The 22583-nt window shown below is 39.0% G+C and overlaps 1 protein-coding gene across 1 annotated transcript in view; it reads left to right on the top strand.

Moving 5' to 3' along the window:
• Positions 1 to 22583, top strand: part of SVEP1 (sushi, von Willebrand factor type A, EGF and pentraxin domain containing 1) — a 190781-nt gene that overhangs the window by 132452 nt on the left and 35746 nt on the right. Inside the window, 3 exon segments of the mRNA XM_077769764.1 lie at positions 120 to 332; positions 15295 to 15304; positions 19242 to 22033. Coding sequence (XP_077625890.1) covers positions 120 to 332; positions 15295 to 15304; positions 19242 to 22033 — 3015 coding nt within the window.

Here is a 22583-nt window from a genome sequence, read left to right as displayed (position 1 = left end):
AGCCCATTCATTATTATAAACACCCTGGAGCCGGCCCAGGTTTCCCTTGCTTTTATATACTTCTCTCCATAGCAGTGAATACTAGCCAATGAAAGAGGTGGCATCATTCTTTCCTGTAGCTTACAGGGCCCTCCTGTCCTTGAATGCTCTGCATCAGGCAGCTGGGACAGAGCGCCACCTACCTGCCATCTCGTCGTCTGCGGAGAGCCGCCGGCAATCAAAGATGCTGTCATCACTGGGAACAACTTCACTTTTGGGAACACTGTCACTTACACCTGCAAAGAAGGGTGAGTAACCCTATGGGGGAAAGAAACATTGGGAGCCTCGAGGGAGTAGATGCGCCCCAACGGTGGAGATGGGCTCCATTGCACACTAAATTTCTTGGCAGCCAAAGCCAGAGAGAGTTTTATGCTCTTGTTTCCTGACCACAGAAAGGGAGCATAGTCTTCTGTGGGAACAGTCTTTTCCTGGAATTAGGGTGATTTATCAAATTAGGCCTTGAATAATGGATATTGGGCAATGCAATGGAAAATATCTTCATACTTTGCTTAGAGATGAGAAAAACACATTTAAATAGGCATTTGTATATTTATCTTCTGCAGACCTGAAGTCACAGCATAATGATGACATGTCTACAGAGACAAAAGATAATAAAGTTCAGGTTTTTATATTTTTAATGATCTCATTTCATTCAGAGAGAAAATTTGAAAAATAAGGAGGCATATTACCTCACAAAAACTGTGGAAATACAGAGAGAGGGAAGGCTCCCTCTGGGAGGGTGGTCTGCTTGGGTCCCCAGACAGGGGAAGTGAAGGATAATCCCGGGTCATCTGACTTGCATTTCATTGCTTATTCCCCCCCATGCTTCTGCAATAAATATCCTCACCATTAATAGTGCTTTCGTGCTCCAGATTTACCACAGGTGTTTTTCACACAGTTGGAAACAGCAACAGCAGAAGAGTTGCCACTTTCTGGATTTGCATCTCAGCTCCATCATTCACTGCGTGGCTTTGGGGAAAATCTCTGGGCTTCGATTGTCCTACATAAAAATAATCTCATTAAAGGCTCATACTTCTTATGGATGCTGTGAGGAATAAAATGGTATCATGCCTAGCCTAATCAGAAAAAATAATACTTAGGGGCGCCTGGGTGGCTCAGCTGTCTGGGCATCTGACTTTGGCTCAGGTTATGATCTGTCTGTGGGTTCAAGCCCTGTGTCAGGCTCTGTGCTGACAGCTTGGAGCCTGGAGCCTGCTTCAGATTCTGTGTCTTTCTCTCTGTCCTTCCCCACTCGTGCTCGGTCTGTCTGTCTGTCTCTCTCTCTCAAAATAATAAATAAACATTAAAAAAATTTTTTAATTAAAACAAAAAAACTTAATTCAACAATCTTTGCCATTATTATGACTGGAGCACAAATGAGAGGGAACTTTCTATTCTACTATAAAACTTGAAGTTCACTTCATCTGGGTAGAAGACAGTCCTGGTAATATAGGACTGCCAGCAGGTGGCGACAATATATTTTTGCAAAAAGCTCCTGAGAGTCAAACACTTGAATAAATAGCTAATGGAGATCCCAAATCTTAACACCTTCTTAAGTGAAAAAGAAACCTTTAATATTAAAATGGGGAATGGATGAAATAGGTGAAGGAGATTAAGAGTAAGCTTATTTTGATGAGCACTGATTAATATATAGAATTGTTGAATCACTATATTGTACACCTGAAGCTAATATAACACTGTATGTTAACTCTACTAGAATGAAAGTTAAATAAGTAAATAAAATGTCAGTGTAGGGTTTAACTTTTGATGGCCGTATCTCTATCTCTCCACTATGTATTGACCCATTTAAAAACTGCTTCCTAATGGACTGCGCAGGACTATTTGAGGTTAGTCATTTCTGTGTTTGTGAAATCTTATCAAATAAACATAAACATTCCAAATACTAGGTAGATACTGACAACCTCTGGGGTTCTTTTCCTAATTAAAAAAGTAATGCATTATTGCCATGTAAACCTAGAAAATGAAAATTACGTTTTAAAAAATTACCCAAAGATAGGGGCGCCAGGGTGGCTCAGTCGGTTAAATGCCAGACTTCAGGTCGGGTCATGATCTCATGGTTTGTGAGTTCAAGCTCCACATTGGGCTCTGTGCTGACAGCTCATAGCCTGAGGCCTGCTTCGGATTCTGAGTCTTCCTCTCTCTCTGCCCCTCCCCCACTCACACTCTTTTCTCTCTCTCCTTCTCAAAAATAATAAATAATAAACATAAAAAATGTTTTAATTACCCAAAGGTAAATGGTGGTAGCTTCCTGTATTTCTTCCCAGAATTTTGTCTACAAATATTTTTAAATATTAAAGCTCATGCTATAGATACAAATTTACATTTTCTTTTCTTTATAAATCATTCACCTAAAATATATCATAAGAGCTCTGAGGCTGCCTAATGTTAACTCTATATACTATATAAAAGAGTTTTATCAAAAGAAGCACTACATGCAGTAATAAAAATTACAACAAATCCGTACATTCGTAGAGGGTTTACATTCCTCAGAGGACTTTCACATGAATTATCTCATGCACTCCCTTCTGCAAGGGAGGTTTGGCAGAATAAATAGTATTCCAACTTTATAGTTAAAACATGAAGGTATTGGGCCACATTATCTTACATATTCCGTCTGGTTTAGGCAAGTAGACACTCTGTGGGAGATTTCTTCTCATCGAAAAGATGGAAATCAAATCTACCCACCTAAATCACATAGCTGTTAGAGGGTCTGAGAACAGTTTTAAGAAAATGTTTTAAATATACATGAAGTGCTATGTGGGAAAATGGCTTTATCATTTTTTCTATCACCATTATTGAATATACAGTGATAATATTTTAATAATTTAGGGGGCAGCTATCTTAAATAGTTGATCAAATTAATAGAAAGTACCTGCAGTCGCAAATCACTGCCCACCTACATTTTGTTCTAAACAAAAGAAATCAATAACTATTAGACAGTTTCATGTTTTTCTGAAAGTAAAACTCTGGGCAAGAGGAAGAACATTGATCCTTTGGATACATCTCTCCACCGTGGGATGCTACAAGAAGGGCCAGACTAGAAAGAAAGACTTTGTACTCCTCTTTTGTCTGGCCAAATGGCTAATGAAACATTTGAAATATAAAGAAAACCACAAAAAGTAATTAATTAATCTCTATTTAAAATTACCTGGGCATCCGTTCTTGAGAGACAGGTACATATTAAATTTTTTTGCCATAGTTATTATAGCTTTCTTTTCATAAATACACTATAAAGTAAAAATAATACAGTAAAATACATCAAATATAACAAGAAGCCATCCTCATCACTTTCTCACTCTTCCTGAAGTTACAAATATGCATTTTTCCTTTATTCCATATGTATGTTTCCACAAAAGTTCTATTGATTTATGTGTTTTAATTTCTGAATATGCCTCTTAGTACTCTGTCCTTTTGAAGCCTGAGTTTTGCTTTTCATGTGTTTTACACTTTTTTCTATTGATATATATGAATCAACAGAATTCATTTTAACTACTGTATGGTATTCCCTTGGAAGAATGAGCTGTCTATAAGTTACCCATTTCTCTCCTGGTAGAAGGTTAATTTGTTTCCATTTTATTTGCTGATTTAACGGCTCTAAAGTAAATATCAGTTGCACGTGTTTCTTGGTACATATTAAGTGAGACTGTTTCTGGCTCAGACACCAAGAATTGGAGTTGTGTCATGAAATATGCATATTTTAAACTTCAGGAGATATTACTTGATATCTATCCATTGTTTACTTTATATTTTGTTTTGTGTTTGTGTCAAATTTGAGAAGTCGTCCATACCCTGAGGTCATACTGAATATCTTTGCCTTTCTTCTGAACAACTCCATGATCTTGGAAAGCACTAATAGCTTCTGTCTCCCCTCTCATCTTAAATGTCTTATCACTGTATTTTATTTCCCTCCTACTTTACAACTTTCCAAATTAGTCATTTTTGAAAATAGGCAATGCTTATTTAGATTTACTCACATTTATTGATCTCTTCATCACCATTGCTTCTTACATCCCATTCCTTCTTTTGAGTTTAATATTTCTATTTCCTAAAGAATCTCCTTTATGTGTCTTTTTCCACTAAACGTATGTTCTGCAATCTTTGTCTAAAATANGGAAAGCACTAATAGCTTCTATCTCCCCTCTCATCTTAAATGTCTTATCACTGTATTTTATTTCCCTCTTACTTTACAACTTTCCAAATTAGTCATCTTTTAAAATAGTCAATGCTTATTTAGATTTACTCACATTTATTAATCTCTTCATCACCATTGCTTCTTACATCCCATTCCTTCTTTTGAGTTTAATATTTCTATTTCCTAAAGAATCTCCTTTATGTGTCTTTTTCCACTAAACGTATGTTCTACAATCTTTGTCTAAAATAATAGCACTTTACCTTTGCTCTTGAATTATAGTTTAGCTGGGTAGATAAGCCTACACTAATTGCTTTTTTCCATAGACATTTTTGAAAATACTGTTCCACTGCCTTATGACTACTCATGCTGCTATTGAGGATTCCATCCTCAGTCTGTTTGGGGTTCTTATCCAGGGGCAGTGTTGCCCGCCAGGAACATCTGACAATGTCCGGAGACATTTTTGGTTGTCACAGTTGAGGGGAAGGTGCTCCTAGCTCTTATGGATAGAGTCTGGGGATGCTGCTGAACAGCCTGTAATGCACAGAACAGCAGCCACCACACAAACCAATACATCAGTAGTGCTGAGACTAAGAAACTCTAAATTGTTGTTCCACTATAAGTAGTATCTCTTCCCTTTGGCTTTTTTTATTTTTTTAATATGCCTTTGTTGTTTTGGTGCTTCCTTATGATATGACTAAAATTGTGTTTATTGTCATTCATCTTGTTCAGGACTCATTGTACTTCTTACCTCTGAAAATTCATAGCTTTCACCAATTTTGGAATATTCTCAGCTATTTTCACTTCAAATATCCCCTCCTCTTCACTTTCACTTTTCTCTATTTCATTAAGTCTTATGTGTTGGATCTTTTCTTTCTCTGTGTGTTTATTAGTCTGTCACATTTTCCATCTGTTTATAAACTCGGGCTGCAGTTTGGGTAATTTTCTCACGTATATCATCTAGTTTGCAGTTTCTACTGTCTGTCATCTGCTTTTAAATGTGTCCATTAATTTAAAAAAAATTTTACTTTATATATTTTTGCTTCTAGAATTTATATTTATTTTTCAAGTATTTATTTTTAAATAGTCTCGTCCTTTTTTCATAGGATGTTGCATCTTTTTGTGCTTAATTAATTCAACATACTTATTTAATACAATTTTTTCGTGTTAGATCTTTTTTACTCTCTCAGTTTATTGGTACTCTCATCTTGCTGTTTGTTCTGCCTGCTGACTGATTCATGATGGAAAACATGCTCATGTATGTTTTGTAATTTCATATTGTGTCCTTATAATAAGCAAAACTTGTTTTATCTCTAACAATTCCTTATGGTTTGAGCATGTGGATTGAAGGCTTTCCATAATAAAGTCAATAGTATAAATTCTAACATCAAGTCCACATGAGATGAAACCCAGGGACTGCTACCGTAGCAGGGACTTTATTTACCCACCCAGAGCCCAAGAAAATACAGAGATCTATCTCACTAGGTGGAATTTTTTCTAGTGAATATCCTTTCAATGGATGTTCTTGTAGGACAGAGATCCATGTCAGAGACTTAGCTATTACCCTGTTTCAACTCCAAAGTCATATTTCCTACCATCTCTTCTTTCTTTCCCTGTCCAACCCCATGGCAATTGCAGCATCTGGTCACAGGCTTACTTCTCTGCTAATTCCCTCTTGATTTATGGTGTATGCATAACTTTTGTTATATTCCACTGAGTATGATATAGGGAAGGTTTTCAGACTATGGCATGGCCAGAAGTAGATATTCTCACTCTCCACTTCTTTTCTGTTTCTTCCCCCAAGGAATCGGTTGGCATGGGCCAGCATGTACTGTGTCTTCCAGGATGGCATCACTGTGTTCAAGTCATGGCTTTTGTGTAGTGAGTCTGTCTTGCTGTCTCCTTCTGCTTCCCAGGATGCTATTGGCTTGATATGAGGATTAGGGCCTCTTTCCCTCTCCAGCCGCCTCAACTCTCACTGCCCTGCACACTGTGTGAGCCACCGAGGCCTGCTTATTGAGCCCACATACGCACATTTCTTGCTTCGGTCTCCACATTGTTTCTTCTCATATTGGTGTTGTGCTTTGTACAGATCTTTTCTTGAAATAAGGGGGAAAGAACTGCTCTCAACTATAGGATGGAAGAGCAATTACTTTAGGAGACAGGAGTAGTAAGATGAATGTCAGGGGAAGAAAAAAAGCAAGAAGTGCATTTCTGCCTCCTGCCCCAAAATTGGCCTTCAAGATTTACCTTCTGTGAAAATACTGGGCTGGAAGTTTTCAGCTATCTGCCCAGATGAATAAAATGGTAACTTGTCTTCCATTTTCCTTTTTATCCTTATGTGTCTATTCTTTTGATAAGAAGCTCAGAGGAAAGGAAGAGTTGTTTGATATCTTAAATTTCTCATAGAATGTTCCCTTTGATTCTTCTATAATTATATAGATTTTTAAGTGCAATTACTGAATATACTAAGATAAAAATTTTGATCATTTTTAATTGAAAACAGAATGAACTGCTGATGGGGATTTATACTTGCTATTGCTCCTGTTAAATTGCAGCTCTTTACATATCTAGTGTGCTGCTATTTTAAGGCTCTTTTAAGGCTCTTCTTTTATTTTTTAAAAATTTTTTTAATGTTTTATTTATTTTTGAGAGAGAGAGAGAGAGAGAGAGCATGAGCAGGAGAGGGTCAGAGAAAGAGGGAGACACAGACTCTGAAACAGGCTCCAGGCTCTGAGCTAGCTGTCAGCACAGAGCCCGATGCGGGGCTCGAACCCACAAACTATGAGATCATGATCTGAGCTGAAGTTGGACGCTTAACCGACTGAGCTACCTAGGCGCCCTAAGGTTCTTCTTTTAAAAAGAGAAGAGCTAATAATCCTCTGGGGAGCTCTCTCATAAAGCTTCATACAGGCTCATTAGTAGTCTTCCACTCACTGTGTGAATCAAATCACTGAAAATTGCATCTGAAGATTACCCTGCCCATTTTCAAAGAATTTTTCAGTATTATCCCAGAAATACGCTAACGAATTACAGCAAATTCATCCTGAAGTATGTCACTCTATGGCATCACTGGAGTATCAGTGGGCCATTTTTCCTTGGAATTATGGAGTAAAATAATTTGTGGGCCCTGATTTTTAAATAATAGTCTGCAATAATGTCCCCAGTATCTCTTGAATGAGAATAAAAAGGTCACCAAATATTAAATATACCAGCATTTTAGATTTGTGCCAATTTCAATTTTCCTGCTTTGCTGGCCAACAGTTAGAGGGTGTGTGGCATCATCTGTACGAAACTGTATCGTGTTTTAAATGATTCTTTTAAACAAATGAGCAGGTGAAATATGTTCCCCAGAAATCATAACACACCTTCAGAGCCCTAACATAAGGAAGTAATGCAGNACTGTATCAATTTTTTTTTTTTTTTTTTTTTTTTTTTTTTTGTCATTTGGAAAATATAGCCTTCTTTAGCATCTTGAAAGACTACCAGACATGTTTTGGAAGGTTGTATTTTTGTTTTTATTTTATTTTATTATTCTATTCTATTCTATTCTATTTTGAAAGAGAGGGTGCACTTGAGTAGTGGAGCAGCAGAAGGAGAGGGAGAGAAACTCAAGCAGGCTCCACACTGTCAGCACAGAGCTCCATGTGGGGCTCAAGCATGACTTCAGCTGAAATCAAGAGTCAGACACTTAACTGACTGAGCCATCCAGGCACCCCAGAAGATAGGTTTTTTTTTTTTTAAACAAACCTCAATCCCCGTCTTTATTGAATATTTTATCTAGTCTCAAGTACTGGCTTTCATTCCACCTCTTGAAACCGCTCAGTGTAAATCTCTCCGCACCTCTGAAATGCCAGCCATTCAAGTTTTCGTAGCTTGGTCCTGAGGTTCTCCCATAAAGGGATCATTAGAGTTAATGAGGAGGTTTCAGTAAAAGATCCCAGCCCTTCACACATCTCCTGACTGAGAAAGGGCACAGGGAGACAGATATTTCAGCCAGCTCAGCCTCCTGTCTGCATGTCTTCCTCTTAAATGGATGTGGTTCTGAGCCTGTTCCTCTCAGAGTCACTCTTTCAGCCTATTTTGTAGGTCTGCAGTCCATTTCCAGTCTTGGTACCCAAAGCCGAATGTGCACTGACACGTGCAAATTTGCATATAGCAGAGATAAAAATGCCAAATCAAGAGGCTGACACATACATGCAAAGATAAGAATTCATTTCATTTCTCTTCTCTTTCTAAATAACTGAGTTTCTAGAAATGCAGTCATCCTTTAAGGGTGTCAACATTGACTCATTCAACTTACATTCAATGAAACGCCAAAGACTTTCATATTGGCCATCACCAAGCCAGGTTTTCCATTTGTGCAGTTTTACTTTACTGTGTATGTGTAGGACCTTTCCCTCTTATCTTTGTTAGGTCTTATTCTGTAGTTAGAAACATTGAACTGGACTATAAAAACCCTTATCCCCCACCCTAAAGTTATGTGTTGTTTATAAACTGATGGACAGTGGGGACTAAGGACAGAGTTTTATGGCATTCACAAGATATGAAACTTCCAACTTGCTTGCTTCTATGAATCCGTGCTCTTTGGGTCATCCAGTTAATAAACCACTTCAGTATCTTTCTGTTCTAGTGACATTTTGTCTGTTAAAACCTTCTGAGTGTCCTTGTAAAAGACACTGTCGAAAACTGTTTTCTGTTCACCTGTGCCTGCTTCATCTTTACCCATCAACCATCACAACCCGTCAAAACACACAAGATCCTAGTGATCGCCACTTCCTTCTTCAGGGGTTCATCTGCCATTCCTAACTAACTGTGAGTTCCCAGAATGCCCCACCCATATCATACTCCTGGTCCTTTGTTCATGTTACTTTTCAGCCTTGAGTGACTCCTCTGCTCATCTTCTTTGATGATTCCTCTCAAAAGCCATTTCAATAGGGAAGCCTTTCCTCCCCTTCCCATTTTTCAGGTAGAATCAACTGTTTCTCCTTTAAGCAACTGTTCTAGGTGTGAAGGGGCCTACAGTATACCAGGCAGTGGATGGAGTAAGGAAGACAGCCTGGACACAGATGCATAAAACAAGCAAATGCATTAGCTTTGCATTGTGTATGAAAGAAGTAATTCTAGCGCATAGCATGGTCCTTAAGAATTCTTTAATGAAGGACTAGAAGCTGACTGAGAGTCATAAAGGAAAGTTAAGGTCTTAGGTCAGAGAAAGAGGTAGTGTGGGTTCCAAGAAATTATGGAGAGTGTTGAAAATTCATTCTTAAAATTCATTTATTCATTATATATGTATTTGATGGTAATCTTCCACTACTTTACAGAAGAGCTTACTTTACAGAAGAGCTTTGCTGTGATTTGGCATTAGGGAGGAGTAGTTGGTAGAGATTTTCCTGAAGATCAGGGGTCAGAGGCCTAACAAAATGCTGCCAAATTGCTACACACAATTTTTGTATTCTTAAGAGGCTTTGAAGAATAAGGAAGTTTCTGGAGGCAGATGCTCTGAGGCAGATGCCTCAGAGTAGCTGGTCCCGTGAAATAAAGGAATTATTTTATAAATGGCACAATGGATCCTAATAAATCACAGGTGCCTCAGGTGATATCTGTGAGCTTCTGCCAATGAACTGATGCTCGCAGCATCCAGGGACCCGTGAAAGCAATGATGCACGGTTCAAAGTGCACAAAGGATGTAAATTGTGCTATAAAAATATAAAACATCAGGAGCCTCTACAAATAGGACTTCTACTCAGAGCACANTACTTAGAATACATTCTACACAGGAACAGTGAAATCTGGGCACTCAGACCTGGGATCATAGATTTTTAAATTATATATAATAATAGATATTTTTATTATATTATATAGTATTTATTATATATGATTATATTATATGATATAATTGTATTAAATTATACATATTTATAATAATGTATATTTTATATATTATCTTTGTGTACTTACCTGTATCCTCCTAGACAGAAGCCATCTGAACACTTAATTAAGTTTGATTTCTAGTAGAAAGAGCAGAGCTTATCCATAACAATGAACTGAATACAGCAGATCCTAACTAGACACTGCATTTAGTCGTTGGGGACGTCTGTGAGTGTTTTGAGACCACTTTCGTCCATAGCATATGTGGCTGGAAGCAAGGGAGATGCACAGGTGTCTGCTGATGCTCTTTCGTTTTTTCCTTGATCTTGTTTCCTACAGATTTCATGAATCTTGACCGTGAGGGTGCAGGGATTCCAACCTCTCTATCATAGCAGATCCCTCATAAAACCAAAAGGGACCTCAGGGGGAAATGTTTGCTGACTAATGACTTGAGCCTCTCTGTTGAAGGGTGGGTCAAATAATTTGTGCTAGTGACACTATAGTACAGTTTCCATGGGACACCTGCAAATTATGATCCACCTCATTTTAAAAAGAAGAAGGAAGGGAAACAGAACAACGTCAGGGAAAAGGCATAAGTGTTGGAATGTAGAGAATCAAATTCAGATCCTTAACTCTGCTGCTTGCAGCCGTGTGACTCCAGACAGGTCTTTCAACCTGTGGAACTACCATTAACTCATTTGTAAAATGAAGAAATTAATATGTCTAAGCAGGATTAAGTGCCAAATTATTTTAGTTCTCTTATCCTTCGTTAGTAGCAAAATGATGGACTGATCAGGTGTTAGACATTCCTTTATTTTTTTAAAGCTTATTTATTTATTTGGTGGGATGCAGAGGGAGAGGGGGGAAGAAAATCCCAAGCAGACTCCACACTGTCAGTGCAGAGCCCAATGAGGGACTTGATCCCACAAACCACGAACTCACAACCAGAGCTGAAATCAAGAGTTGGACATTCAACTGACTGAGCCACCCAGCTGCCCCAGACATTCCTTTAAAACTCTGTATTTTTCCCTTCATAAAAAAGTGAGAATCAAGATAAAGATGACTCCGGGGGCACCTGGGTGGCTCAGCTGGTTGAGCGTCTGACTTTAGCTCAGGTCATGATCTCACAGTTCGTGGATTTGAACTCCGTGTCAGACTCTGTGCTGACAGCTCAGAGCCTGTAGCCTGCTTTCCATTCTGCATCTCTCTCTGCCTCTGCCCCTCGTCCATTCATGCTCTGTCCCTCTCTGTCTCTCAAAAATGAATAAACATTAAGAAAAATTAAAAAAAATAAGGATGACTCCATTATAATTATTCTAATACTATGTATCGTACTATTTTATTCCACTTCATTGAGAGAGCACTTGAGAATAATTTGAGATTTTTGCAAGTCACCAATCTATCGTCATCTAAGGGAAAATATCTCTTAAAGGCAGGAAGAAAGACTGAGAGTTATTAAGCAAAGTTGATTCATACTGGTTGAATAGCAGAGCCATACGCAGAACGCAGCTCGCTCCAGATGCTAACACTTGGTTGGTTGAGGGTTTAGGAAACATTGAGGGCTGAAATTATAATTGCTGCTTTAAATATCATTGAATATAAGTAAGTATATGAATTAGTGTGGGCTGCATATGGTTCATTAGAGTTTTTGTTTCAAAGACTAGTGATAAAATCAACTAAAACCATCTGTAGACAGATGATGTTCTAAATTTAAACTGAGTCATTTTTATTTTTAAAGAAATGTGTGGCAATTTTTAGCATTCCTCAAATAGCCAAAATTTTAGATCCGCTTCCTTTACTTAAACAAACATTAATATTAATATCAAGATATATTTCTGTATCTTAAAGGGACATCATTTGATCAGTGAACTCTTTATTCAGGCAGTAAGTATTATTTTCTTTCTTTTCAAGTTTGTATTTCAGTTCCAGTTAGTTAACATGCATAGTGTGTAAATTTAGTTTCAGTTGTAGAATTTAGTGATTTGATCCTTATATACAACACCCAGTGCTCATCACAACAAGTGCCCTCCTTAATCTGCATCGCCTATTTCTTCCACCTCCCTGCCCACCTCCCCTCTGGTAACCATCAGTTTGTTCTCTAGAGTTAAAAGTCTGTCTCTTGGTTTTCCTCTCTTTTTTTTATCCCTATGTTCATTCGTTTAGTTTCTTAAATTCCATGTATGAGTAAATCATATGGTATTTGTCTTTCTCTGACTTATTTTGCTTAGCATAAAACACTCTAGTTCCGTCCACGTCATTGCAAATGGCAAGATTTTATTGTTTTTATGGCTGAGTAATATTCCAACACACACACACACACACACACACACACACACACACACAACATCATCATTATCCATTGTATCCATTCATCAGTCAATGAACATTTGGCCTTTTTCCATAATTTGCCTATTGTTGATAATGCTGCTCTAAATATCAGGGTGCATGTATCCCTTAGAATTAGTATCTTTGTATCCTTTATGTAAATACTCAGTAGTGTGATTGCTCGATCATAGGGTAGTTCTATTTTTAACTTTTTTTAAAAGTTTATTTATTTGTTGAGAGAGAGAGAAAGAGAGAGCATGAGCAGGGGAGGGGCAGAGAGAGAGGGAGAGAGAAAGAGAATCACAAGAAGGCTTTGAGCTGTCAGTGCAAAGCCCAGAGCAGGGCTCAAACTCACAACCTGTGAGATTATAACCTGAGCTGAAATTAAGAGTCAGACACTTAACCCACTGAGCCACCCAGGTGCCCCTATTTTTAACTTTTTGAGGAACCTCCATACTATATTCCACAATGACTGTACCAGTTTTCATTCCCACCAACAGTGTAAGAGGGTTCCTCTTTCTCTGCATGCTTGCCAACACCTACTGTTTCCTGTGTTGTTAGTTTTAGCCAATTTAACAGGTGTCAGGTGATATCTCATTGTGGCTTTGATTTGTACTTCCCTGATGCTGAGTATCTTTTCATGTGTCTGTTGGCCATTCTTTGGAGCAATGTCTGTTCATGCCTTCTGCTCATTTTTAATTGGATTATTTGTTTTTTGGGTGTTGAGTTATATAATTTCTTTATGTATTTTGGATACTAACCCTATACCAGGTAGGTCATTTGCAAATATCTTCTCCAATTCCATAGGCTGCCTTTTGGTTTGTTGACTTTTCCTTCACTGTGCAGAAGCTTTTTATTTTGAGGTAGTCCCAATCATTTATTTTTGCTTTTGTTTCTCTTGCCTGAGGGGACTTACCTAGAAAAATGTTACTCTGGCTGATGTCAAAGTTTTCTTCTAGGAGTTTTATGGTTCAGGTATCACACGTAGGTCTTTAATCCATTTTAAGTTTATTTTTGTATATGGTACAAGAATGTGGTCCAGTTTCATTCTTTTGCATATTGCCATCCAGTTTTTCCAATGCCATTTGTGGAAGAGACTTTTTTCCCCCCATTCGACACTCTTTCCTACTTTGTCAAAGATTAATTGACCATATAATTGTGGGTTGATTTCTGGATTTTGTGTTCTGTTCCATTGATCTATGTGTCTGTTTGTATGCCAGTACCATACTGTTTTGATTACTACAGCTTTGTAATATAACTTGAAGTCTAGAATTGTGTTGCCTCCAGCCTTGCTTTTCTTTCTCAAAATTGCTTGGCTATTCAGGGTCTTTTGTGGTTCCATACAAATTTTAAGATTCTCTGTTCTAGCTCTGTGAAGAATGCTGGTGGTATTTTGATAGAGATTGCATTAAATGTGTAGATTGCTTATAGTAATATAGACATTTTAACAATATTTGTTCTTCAGTCCATGAGCGTGGAATGTTTTTCCATTTCTTTGTGTCTTCTTCAATTTCTTTCATTAGTGTTCTGTAGTTTTCAGAGTACAGATATTTTTTCTCTTTGGTTAGGATTGTTCCTAGGTATCTTGTGGGTTTTGTTATGTTTGTAAATAGGATTAATTCCTTGATTTCTCTTTCTGCTGCTTCAATATTGGTGTATAGAAATGCAGCAGATTTCTGTACAATGATTTTGTATCCTACAACTTTAATGAATTCATGTATCAGTTCTAGCAATTTTTTGGTGGAGTTTTTGGGTTTTCTATATAGAATATCATGTCATCTGCAAACTGTGATCGTTTGACTTCTTCCTTGCCAATTGGTTGCATTTTATTTCTTTGTATTGTCTGATTACTATGGCTAGGACCTCCTGTACTATGTTAAATAACAGTGGTGAGAGTGGACATACCTGCCTTGTTCCTGACTATAGAGGAAAAGCTCTCAGTTTTTCCCTACTGAGGATGATATTAGCTCTAAGTTTTTCATGTAAGTCCTTCATTATGTTGAGGTATGTTCCCTCTAACTCTACTTTATTGAAGATTTTTATCTTGAATGGATATTGTACTTTGTCAAATGTTTTTTCTGCATCTATTGAAAGGATCATATGGTTCTTTTCCTTTGTTTTGTTAATGTGCTGTATCTCATTTATTGATTTGCAAATATTGAACCACCCTTGCTGCCCAGGAATAAATCCCAAGTGATCCCAGAGAATGATTCTTTTAATGTATTGTTGGATTCAATTTGTTAGTATTTTATTGAGAATTTTTACATCCATCTTCATGAGGGATATTGGCCTGCACTTCTCTTTCTTAGTGGAGTTTTTATTGGTATCAGGGTAATGCTGGCCTCATAGCATGAATGTAGAAGTTTTCCCTCTTCTGTTTTTCTGAATAGTTTGAGAATAGATGTTAACTCTTTCTTAAGTGTTTGGTAGAATTCATCTGTGAAGCCATCCGGTCCTAGACTTTTGTTTGTTGGGAGATTTTTGACTACTGATTTAGCTTCTTTGCTGGTGATTGGTCTGTTCCAATTTTCTCTTTCTTCCTGTTTCAGTTTGGTAGTTTATAGGTTTGTAGGATTTGTAGGATTGTAGTTTATCCATTTCTCCAAGGTCTTCAGATTTCTTGGCATATAATTTTTCATAAGATTCTCTTATAATTGTGTTTCTGTGATGTTGATTGTTATTTTCCTCTCTCATTTGTGGGTTTATTTGAGTCCTTTCTCTCTTTTCTTTTTGATAAGTCTGGCTAGAGGTTTATCATTTTTATTGACTTTTTTTTCCGCAGAGCCAGCTCCTGGTTTCATTGATCTGTTCTATTGGGTTTTTTTAGTTTCTATATTATTTATTTCTGCTCTCATCTTTATAATTTCGTTTCGTCTGCTTTTTTTAGGTTTAATTTGTTCTTCTTCTAGTCCTTTTGGGGTAAGGTTGGGTTGTTTATGTGAGATTTTTCTTGCTTTCTTGGGGTAGACCTGTATTACTATAAATGTCCCTTTGAGTGCACTTTCGATGCATCCAAAGATTTTGAACTGATGTTTTTTCATTTCCTTTTGTTTCCCTGTATGTTTTAAATTTCTTCTTTTATTTCCTAGTTGACCAATTCATTGTTTAGTAGCATGTTATTTAACCTCCATCTATTTGTGCTCTTTCCAGATTTTTTTCTTGTGTTTGATTTCTGTTTTTATGGTGGTGTGGTCAGAGAAGATGCATGGTATGACTTCAGTCTTTCTGAATTTATTGAAGCTTGTTTTGTGGCCTGTATGTGATCTGTTCTGGAGAATGTTCCATGTGCACTAGAAAAGAATGTGTATTCTGTTGTTTCAGGATGGAATGTTCTGAATATATCTGTTAAATCCATCTGTTCCAGTGTGTCATTCAAAGCCATTGTTTCCTTGTTGATTTTCTGTTTAGATGATCTGCCCATTGATGTAAGTGGAGTGTTAATGTCCCCTCCTATTATTGTATTACTGTCAATTAGCTCCTTTATGTTTGTCATTAACTGTTTTATCTATTTGGGTTCTTTCATGTGGGAGGCATTAAATTTTACAATTGTTACATATTCTTGTTGGATAGTCCTCTTTATTATGATAAAGTGCCCTTCTTCATCTATTGTTACAGTTTTGGGTTTATAATCTAGTTTGTGTGATATAAGTGTTGCTACTCAAGCTTTCTTTTGATTCCTGTTTGCATGATAAACAATAAATGTTTCTCCATCCTCTCACTTTCGATCTGCAGGAGTCTTAGGTCTAAAATGAGTCTCTTGTATGCTGCATATAGATAGGTCTTGTTTTTTAAAAATTTTTTTTAATGTTTTATTTATTTCTAGGCAAGAGAGAGAGGCAGCATGAGCAGGGAAGGGTCAGAGAGAGGGAGACACAGACTCTGAAACAGGCTCCAGGCCCTGAGCTGGCAGTCGGCACAGAGCCCGACGCGGGGCTCGAACCCACGAACCGTGAGATCATGGATAGATCTTGTTTTTTAATCCATCCTTACAGTCTTTGTCTTTTGATTGGAACATTTAATCCATTTAAATTCAGAATAATTATTGATAGATATGTATTTAATGTCATTTTATTATTTGTTGTTTCTGGAGATTTTCTCTGTTCCTTTCTTGTCTTGGTCTCTTTTGGTCTTTCCACTTGAAGAATTCCCTTCAATATTTCTTGGGGCTGGTTTAGTGGTCACGAACCCTTTAGTTTTTGTTTGTCTGGGAAACTCCTTATCTCTCCTTCTATTCTGGATGAAAGCCTTGCTGGATAGAGTATTCTTGGCTGCAGATTTTCCCCATTCAGCACATTGATTATATCATACCACTCCCTTCTGGCTTGCCAAGTTTCTGTTGAGAATCTCCAGCTAGCTTTATGGGTCTTCCCTTGTAAGTGAGGGACATCTTTTGTCTTGCTGCTTTTAGGACTTTTTCTTTATTGCTCTCTTTTGCAAATTTAATTATATGCATTGGTGTTAGCCTGCCTTTTGTTGATTTTGATGGGAGTTCTCTGTGCCTCCTACATCTGGATATCTACTCTCTTCCTCAGATTAGGGAAGTGCTCAGCTATTATTTCCTCAAATAAATTTTCTGTCCCCTTTTCTTTCTCTTCTTTTTCTGGGACTCTTATGATATGAATGCTATTACATTTGATGAATTCACTGAGTTCTCTGGGTCTATTCTCACGTTCCATAATTCTTCTTTCTCTCTTTTGTACAGCTTCCTTATTTTACATTATTTTATCTTCTATATCGCTTATTTGTACCTCCACATCTTCCAGCCGTGTGTTTACTACATCCAGTCCATTTCCAAATTCAGTTATTGCATTTTTAATTTCTGACTGATTGTTTTTCAGCTCTTTAATCTCTGTGGAAGGCCTCCCTTAAAGTCTTCCATTCTTTTCTCAAGCCCAGCAAGTATCCTTATGATTGTTGCTTTAAATTCTCCACTGGGGACATTGCTTATATCTGTTTCAATTAGACCTCTGGCCATGACTTTATTACGTTGTTTCATTTGGGATGAATTCCTCCATCTTGGCATTTTGTCTAAGTTCTGTCTTCTTCTCTGTGTGAGAAAAGCCTATTATGTTTCCTGCTTCTGAGAGGAATGGCCTTTGTGAAGAAGAGGCCATATAGTGTCCAGCACCTGGGGCTTCAGGGAGTGTCTGGTGTGTGCTGAGAACACTCTGCTGCTGTGTTTGGGCTGCTCTGTCCTTGAGGCCAGTCATCTGCACAGGCTCTCCTTGCCTGCTATGGGCAGTGTTTGGTCCCTGGCCAGAGTATGGTTAGTTTTAACTAGATGTGCTCTGATTGGCTTGTTAAATGAGACCTGACTCTACTTCCACTAGAACTGAAGCCTTGCAGAACTTTCTGGTTGGGAGACATGATGTGGGCAGGGGTTTGTGCTGGTCTTTTGGGAAAGGAGCCTGCTGCAATGGTGCTGAGGCAGACTTGCCCAAGAAGGGNGTGCAAACATATGATATTTGTCCTTCTCTGCCTGACTTATTTCGCTCAGCATAACACCCTCAAGGTCCATCCATGTTGCTACACATGGCCAGATTTCATTGTTTCTCATTGCCATGTAGTATTCCATGGTATAGATAAACCCCATCTTCTTGATCCATTCGTCCGTTGATGGACACTTAGGCTCTGGAAAGCTAGTTTTTAACAACACAGCTTAGGTCTGTGATGGCATGGTGCTTATATGCATGGGGGATGGGTACCCAAGAAATAAATGAACAAAACAAATAATTATGTCCACTAGCATGAGAAGTTTGCTGTGGTATGGAAGCTAGATGTTACCATGATAATCGTTTTAAAGTTTTCATAACTAACCCATTTTTTGTACTGCCTAAAAATGACCTGTTATTAGGGCACCTGGATGGCTCAGTCAGTTAAGTATCTGACTTCTGATCTGAGCTCAAGTCTTGATCTCAAGATTATGAGGTCAAACCTATACTGGGCTCCACACTGGGTGTGAAGCCTACCTAAAAAATAAAAAAGAAAGAAAGAAAGAAAGAAAGAAGGAAAATGATTTGTTATATTAATCACTTATTTTTTAAATGTTGAGATCATGAACATTAACTTTTTGTTTAAAAGATGAAGTATTTTTTATTTTCCATCCTCAGAGCAGCATTTTTTGTTTAAATGTTTTATTTATTTCTGAGAGAGAGAGAGAGGCAGCATGAGCAGGGGAGGGTCAGAGAGAGAGAGAGAGAGACAAAGAATCCGAAACAGGGTCCAAGCTCTGAGCTAGCTGTCAGCACAGAGCCCGACGCAGGGCTCAAACCCACGAACTGTAAGATCATGACCTGAGCTGAAGTCGGATGCTCAACCGACTGAGCCACCCAGGTGCCCTCCAGAGCAGCAATTTTTTGAGGTATGTTAAGAATGAACACAAAACTTTGATGGTACTCTTAGGAATATATCCATGAAAAATATTTTCTTTGCTTTTTTTTTTTTTTTAACAACATTAACAAATGTATGTTTGTCTGTGATTAAAGCAACAAACTCTAGCATTGCTTTGGTGAGCAAGATATTTTTGAACTAAGTAATTTATAATCTTTGGTAGCATGCCATCAAATCATCAATTTTAAACTATTGGTCTTTTACCAATTAAAAGGTTACCTATTAAAAGGCTGAGCCCAATGGTAAATATTTCTGCAGTAGGGATTACCTAATTTGACCTATCCATTTCACTTATTAAAAACAGAGTGGACCTATTGGAAAAAAACATAAATCTACTTGCTTATGCCTTAATTGATTCATTTTAACATAGGTATTTTTAGTTTAATTTTTAAATAATTATTCAGAGTAGTTAACTATATCACTTGTTGTACAAATTGTTCTTAATTGTTTTCTCCCTATTTTACAGTATGCAACTGGCAGGATCTTTGAGAGTGAAGCAAGGTATCAGTGTAACCCAGGCTACAAGGCAGTTGGAAATCCCATATTTGTCTGCCAAGCCAATCGCCACTGGTACAGCGAATCCCCTCTCTCATGCATCCCTCTCAACTGTGGAAAACCTCCCCCAATCCAGAATGGCTACGTGAAAGGAGAAATTTTTGAAGTAGGGTCCAAGGTTCAGTTTTTCTGTAACGAGGGTTATGAGCTCATCGGTGATCATTCTTGGACATGCCTGAAATCTGGTAAATGGAATAAGAAGCCAAACCAGAAGTGTGTGCCTTCCAGATGCCCAGAGCCACCCATCTTGGAAAACCAGCTCGTCCTGAGGGAATTAACTAGCGAAGTAGGAACAGTGACATTTTCTTGTAAAGAAGGACATGCCCTTCAGGGCCCCCCTGTCCTGAAATGCTTGCTCTCGCAGCAATGGAATGATTCTTTTCCTGTTTGCAAGATGGTTCTTTGCCCCCCACCTCCCCTGATTCCCTTTGGTGTCCCCACCCCTTCTTCTGCTCTTCGTTTTGGAAGTACTGTTAACTATTCTTGCGTGGACGGATTTTTCCTGAAAGGGAATCCTACCACTTCCTGCCAAGCTGATGGTACCTGGAGTTCCCCACTGCCAGAATGTGTCCCAGTGGAATGTCCACAACCTGAGGAAATTCTCAATGGCATCATCGATGTCCAAGGTCTTGCCTATCTCAGCACAGCTCTCTACACCTGCAAGCCGGGCTATGAGTTGGTAGGAAATTCTACCACGCTTTGTGGAGAAAATGGTCACTGGCTTGGAGGAAAACCCACCTGCAAACCCATTGAGTGCCCAAAGCCTAAGGAGATTTTGAATGGCAAATTCTCTTACACAGACCTACACTATGGGCAAATCGTTACATACTCTTGTGACCGAGGCTTCAGGCTTCAAGGTCCCAAAGCCTTGACTTGTTTAGAGACAGGTGCTTGGGATGTGGATGTCCCATCATGCAGTGCGATCCACTGTAATCCCCCACAACCCATTGAAAATGGTTTTGTAGAAGGTGCAGATTACAGCTTCGGTGCCATGATCATCTACAGCTGCTTTCCTGGGTTCCATGTAGCTGGTCATGCCATGCAGACCTGTGAAGAGTCAGGATGGTCAGGTTCCATCCCATCATGTGTAACCATAGACTGCGGTCTCCCTCCTCATATTGATTTTGGAGACTGTACTAAGGTCAAAGATGATCAGGAGTTTTTCGACCAAGAAGAGGACATGATGGAAGTTCCATATCGGACTCCTCTCCCCCCTCATCACCTGGGAGCGGTGACGAAATCCTGGGAGGACACAAAGGGATCTCCTGCCACGCATTTAGCACACTTTCCACACGGCACCATGGTTTCATACACCTGTAATTCAGGATATGAACTTCTGGGGAACCCTATACTGATCTGCCAGGAAGACGGAACGTGGAATGGCAGTGCACCTAACTGCATTTCCATTGAATGCGACTTGCCCGTTGCTCCTGAAAATGGCTTTTTGCATTTTACAGAGACTAGCATGGGCAGTGCTATACAGTATAGCTGCAAACCTGGACACATTCTGGTGGGCTCCAACATTAGACTTTGTCTACAGAATAGGGAATGGAGTGGTGCTTCCCCAAGCTGTGAGGCCATTTCATGCCAAAAACCAAATCCCGTTATGAATGGCTCCATCAAAGGAAGCAACTACACATACCTGAGTGTGGTGTTCTATGAATGTAATCCTGGGTATGTGTTGAATGGCAACGAGAGGAGAACGTGCCAACAGGACAAAAATTGGGATGGGAATGAGCCAGTTTGCATTCCTGTGGACTGTGGTTCACCTCCAGTCTCAGCCAATGGCCAGGTGAAAGGAGATGAATATACATTTCAAAAAGAGGTTGAGTACTCTTGCAGTGTAGGGTTCTTACTTGAGGGCGCCAGGAGTCGTGTTTGTCTTGCCAATGGAAATTGGAGTGGAACCACTCCGATCTGTGTGCCCGTCAGATGTGCCGCCCCGCCGCAGGTGGCAAATGGAGTGACGGATGGCTTGGACTATGGCTTTGGGAAGGAAGTGGTGTTCCACTGTCAGGAGGGCTTCGTGTTGCACGGGGCTCCAAGACTCACCTGTCAGTCAGATGGCAGCTGGGGTGCAGAGTTCCCTTTCTGTAAGCCAGCCACCTGTGGCCCTCCTGAAGATCTTCCCCATGGCTTTCCTAATGGCTTCTCCTTTTATCACGGGGGGCATATACAGTATCAGTGCTTTCCTGGTTACAAGCTCCATGGCAGTCCTTCAAGAAGGTGCCTTTCCAATGGCTCCTGGAGCGGCAGCCCACCGTCCTGCCTGCCTTGCAGGTGCTCCACACCAGTAATTCAAAATGGAGCTGTCAACGGGACAGATTTTGGCTGTGGAAAGACAACCAAGATTCAGTGCTTCAAAGGCTTCAAGCTCCACGGAGCTTCTGAAATCACCTGTGAAGCCAATGACCAGTGGAGCTCTGTCTTCCCGCTCTGTGAACACACTTCTTGCGGTTCTCCCCCAACGATACCAAATGCATTCGTCAGTGAGAGTAGCTCTTTGGAGGAGAATGCGATAACTTACAACTGCAGACCTGGGTATGTCATACAAGGGAGTTCGGATCTGATTTGTATGGAGAAGGGGACATGGAGCCAGCCTTATCCAGTCTGTGAGCCCCTGTCCTGTGGACCACCACCGCCTGTCGCCAATGCAGTAGCAACTGGAGAGTCGCACACCTATGAAAGTAAAGTGAAACTCAGGTAAGACTGTGGCTCTAGGGCTTCCAAAGGGTGCAGGCAGGAGGGCGGTAAAATAAAAAGCACTCGGTCAAAAATTTAGCAAATTGGGAAAACACCATCCCTGGACTGTGCTCCCAAAACTGAAGCTTTTAACACTGGGCCTTATTCTGTTCATCATTATGTAGAAATCCATTGTCTATAAAAAATAAACTTCTACATTTTAAGATTGTAGTTCCTAATGTAATTATCATGATTATCAAACTCTATTGATCTTCACGAAACAGTAAGATTAGCTAGCTTTCATACCTCTAAAGTCACACAGCTCTTTTTTCTTTTAAACGTCATGCTGGTAAATTTCTTTATGGTTATATCCCATACATGCAAATATCAGACAAATAATGCAAAAGCTGAAGAATTGGGGTCAAAAAGCATATACCTTCGTTGCTCAGTATAACTAGGGAGATATCTTAAGGAGCCTTCCAACTTTTGCTATTTGAACCAACTAAGCATTTAATGCACAAATAGTGATTTTTGCTGTGAAGTTCCCTATCTATGATGCATTCTTAAAAAG

This window comes from Crocuta crocuta, unplaced genomic scaffold (genome assembly GCF_008692635.1).
Source record: "Crocuta crocuta isolate KB4526 unplaced genomic scaffold, BGI_CrCroc_1.0 scaffold95, whole genome shotgun sequence".
Lineage (NCBI taxonomy): Eukaryota > Metazoa > Chordata > Mammalia > Carnivora > Hyaenidae > Crocuta > Crocuta crocuta.
This window is presented reverse-complemented; position numbering and strand designations above follow the sequence as displayed.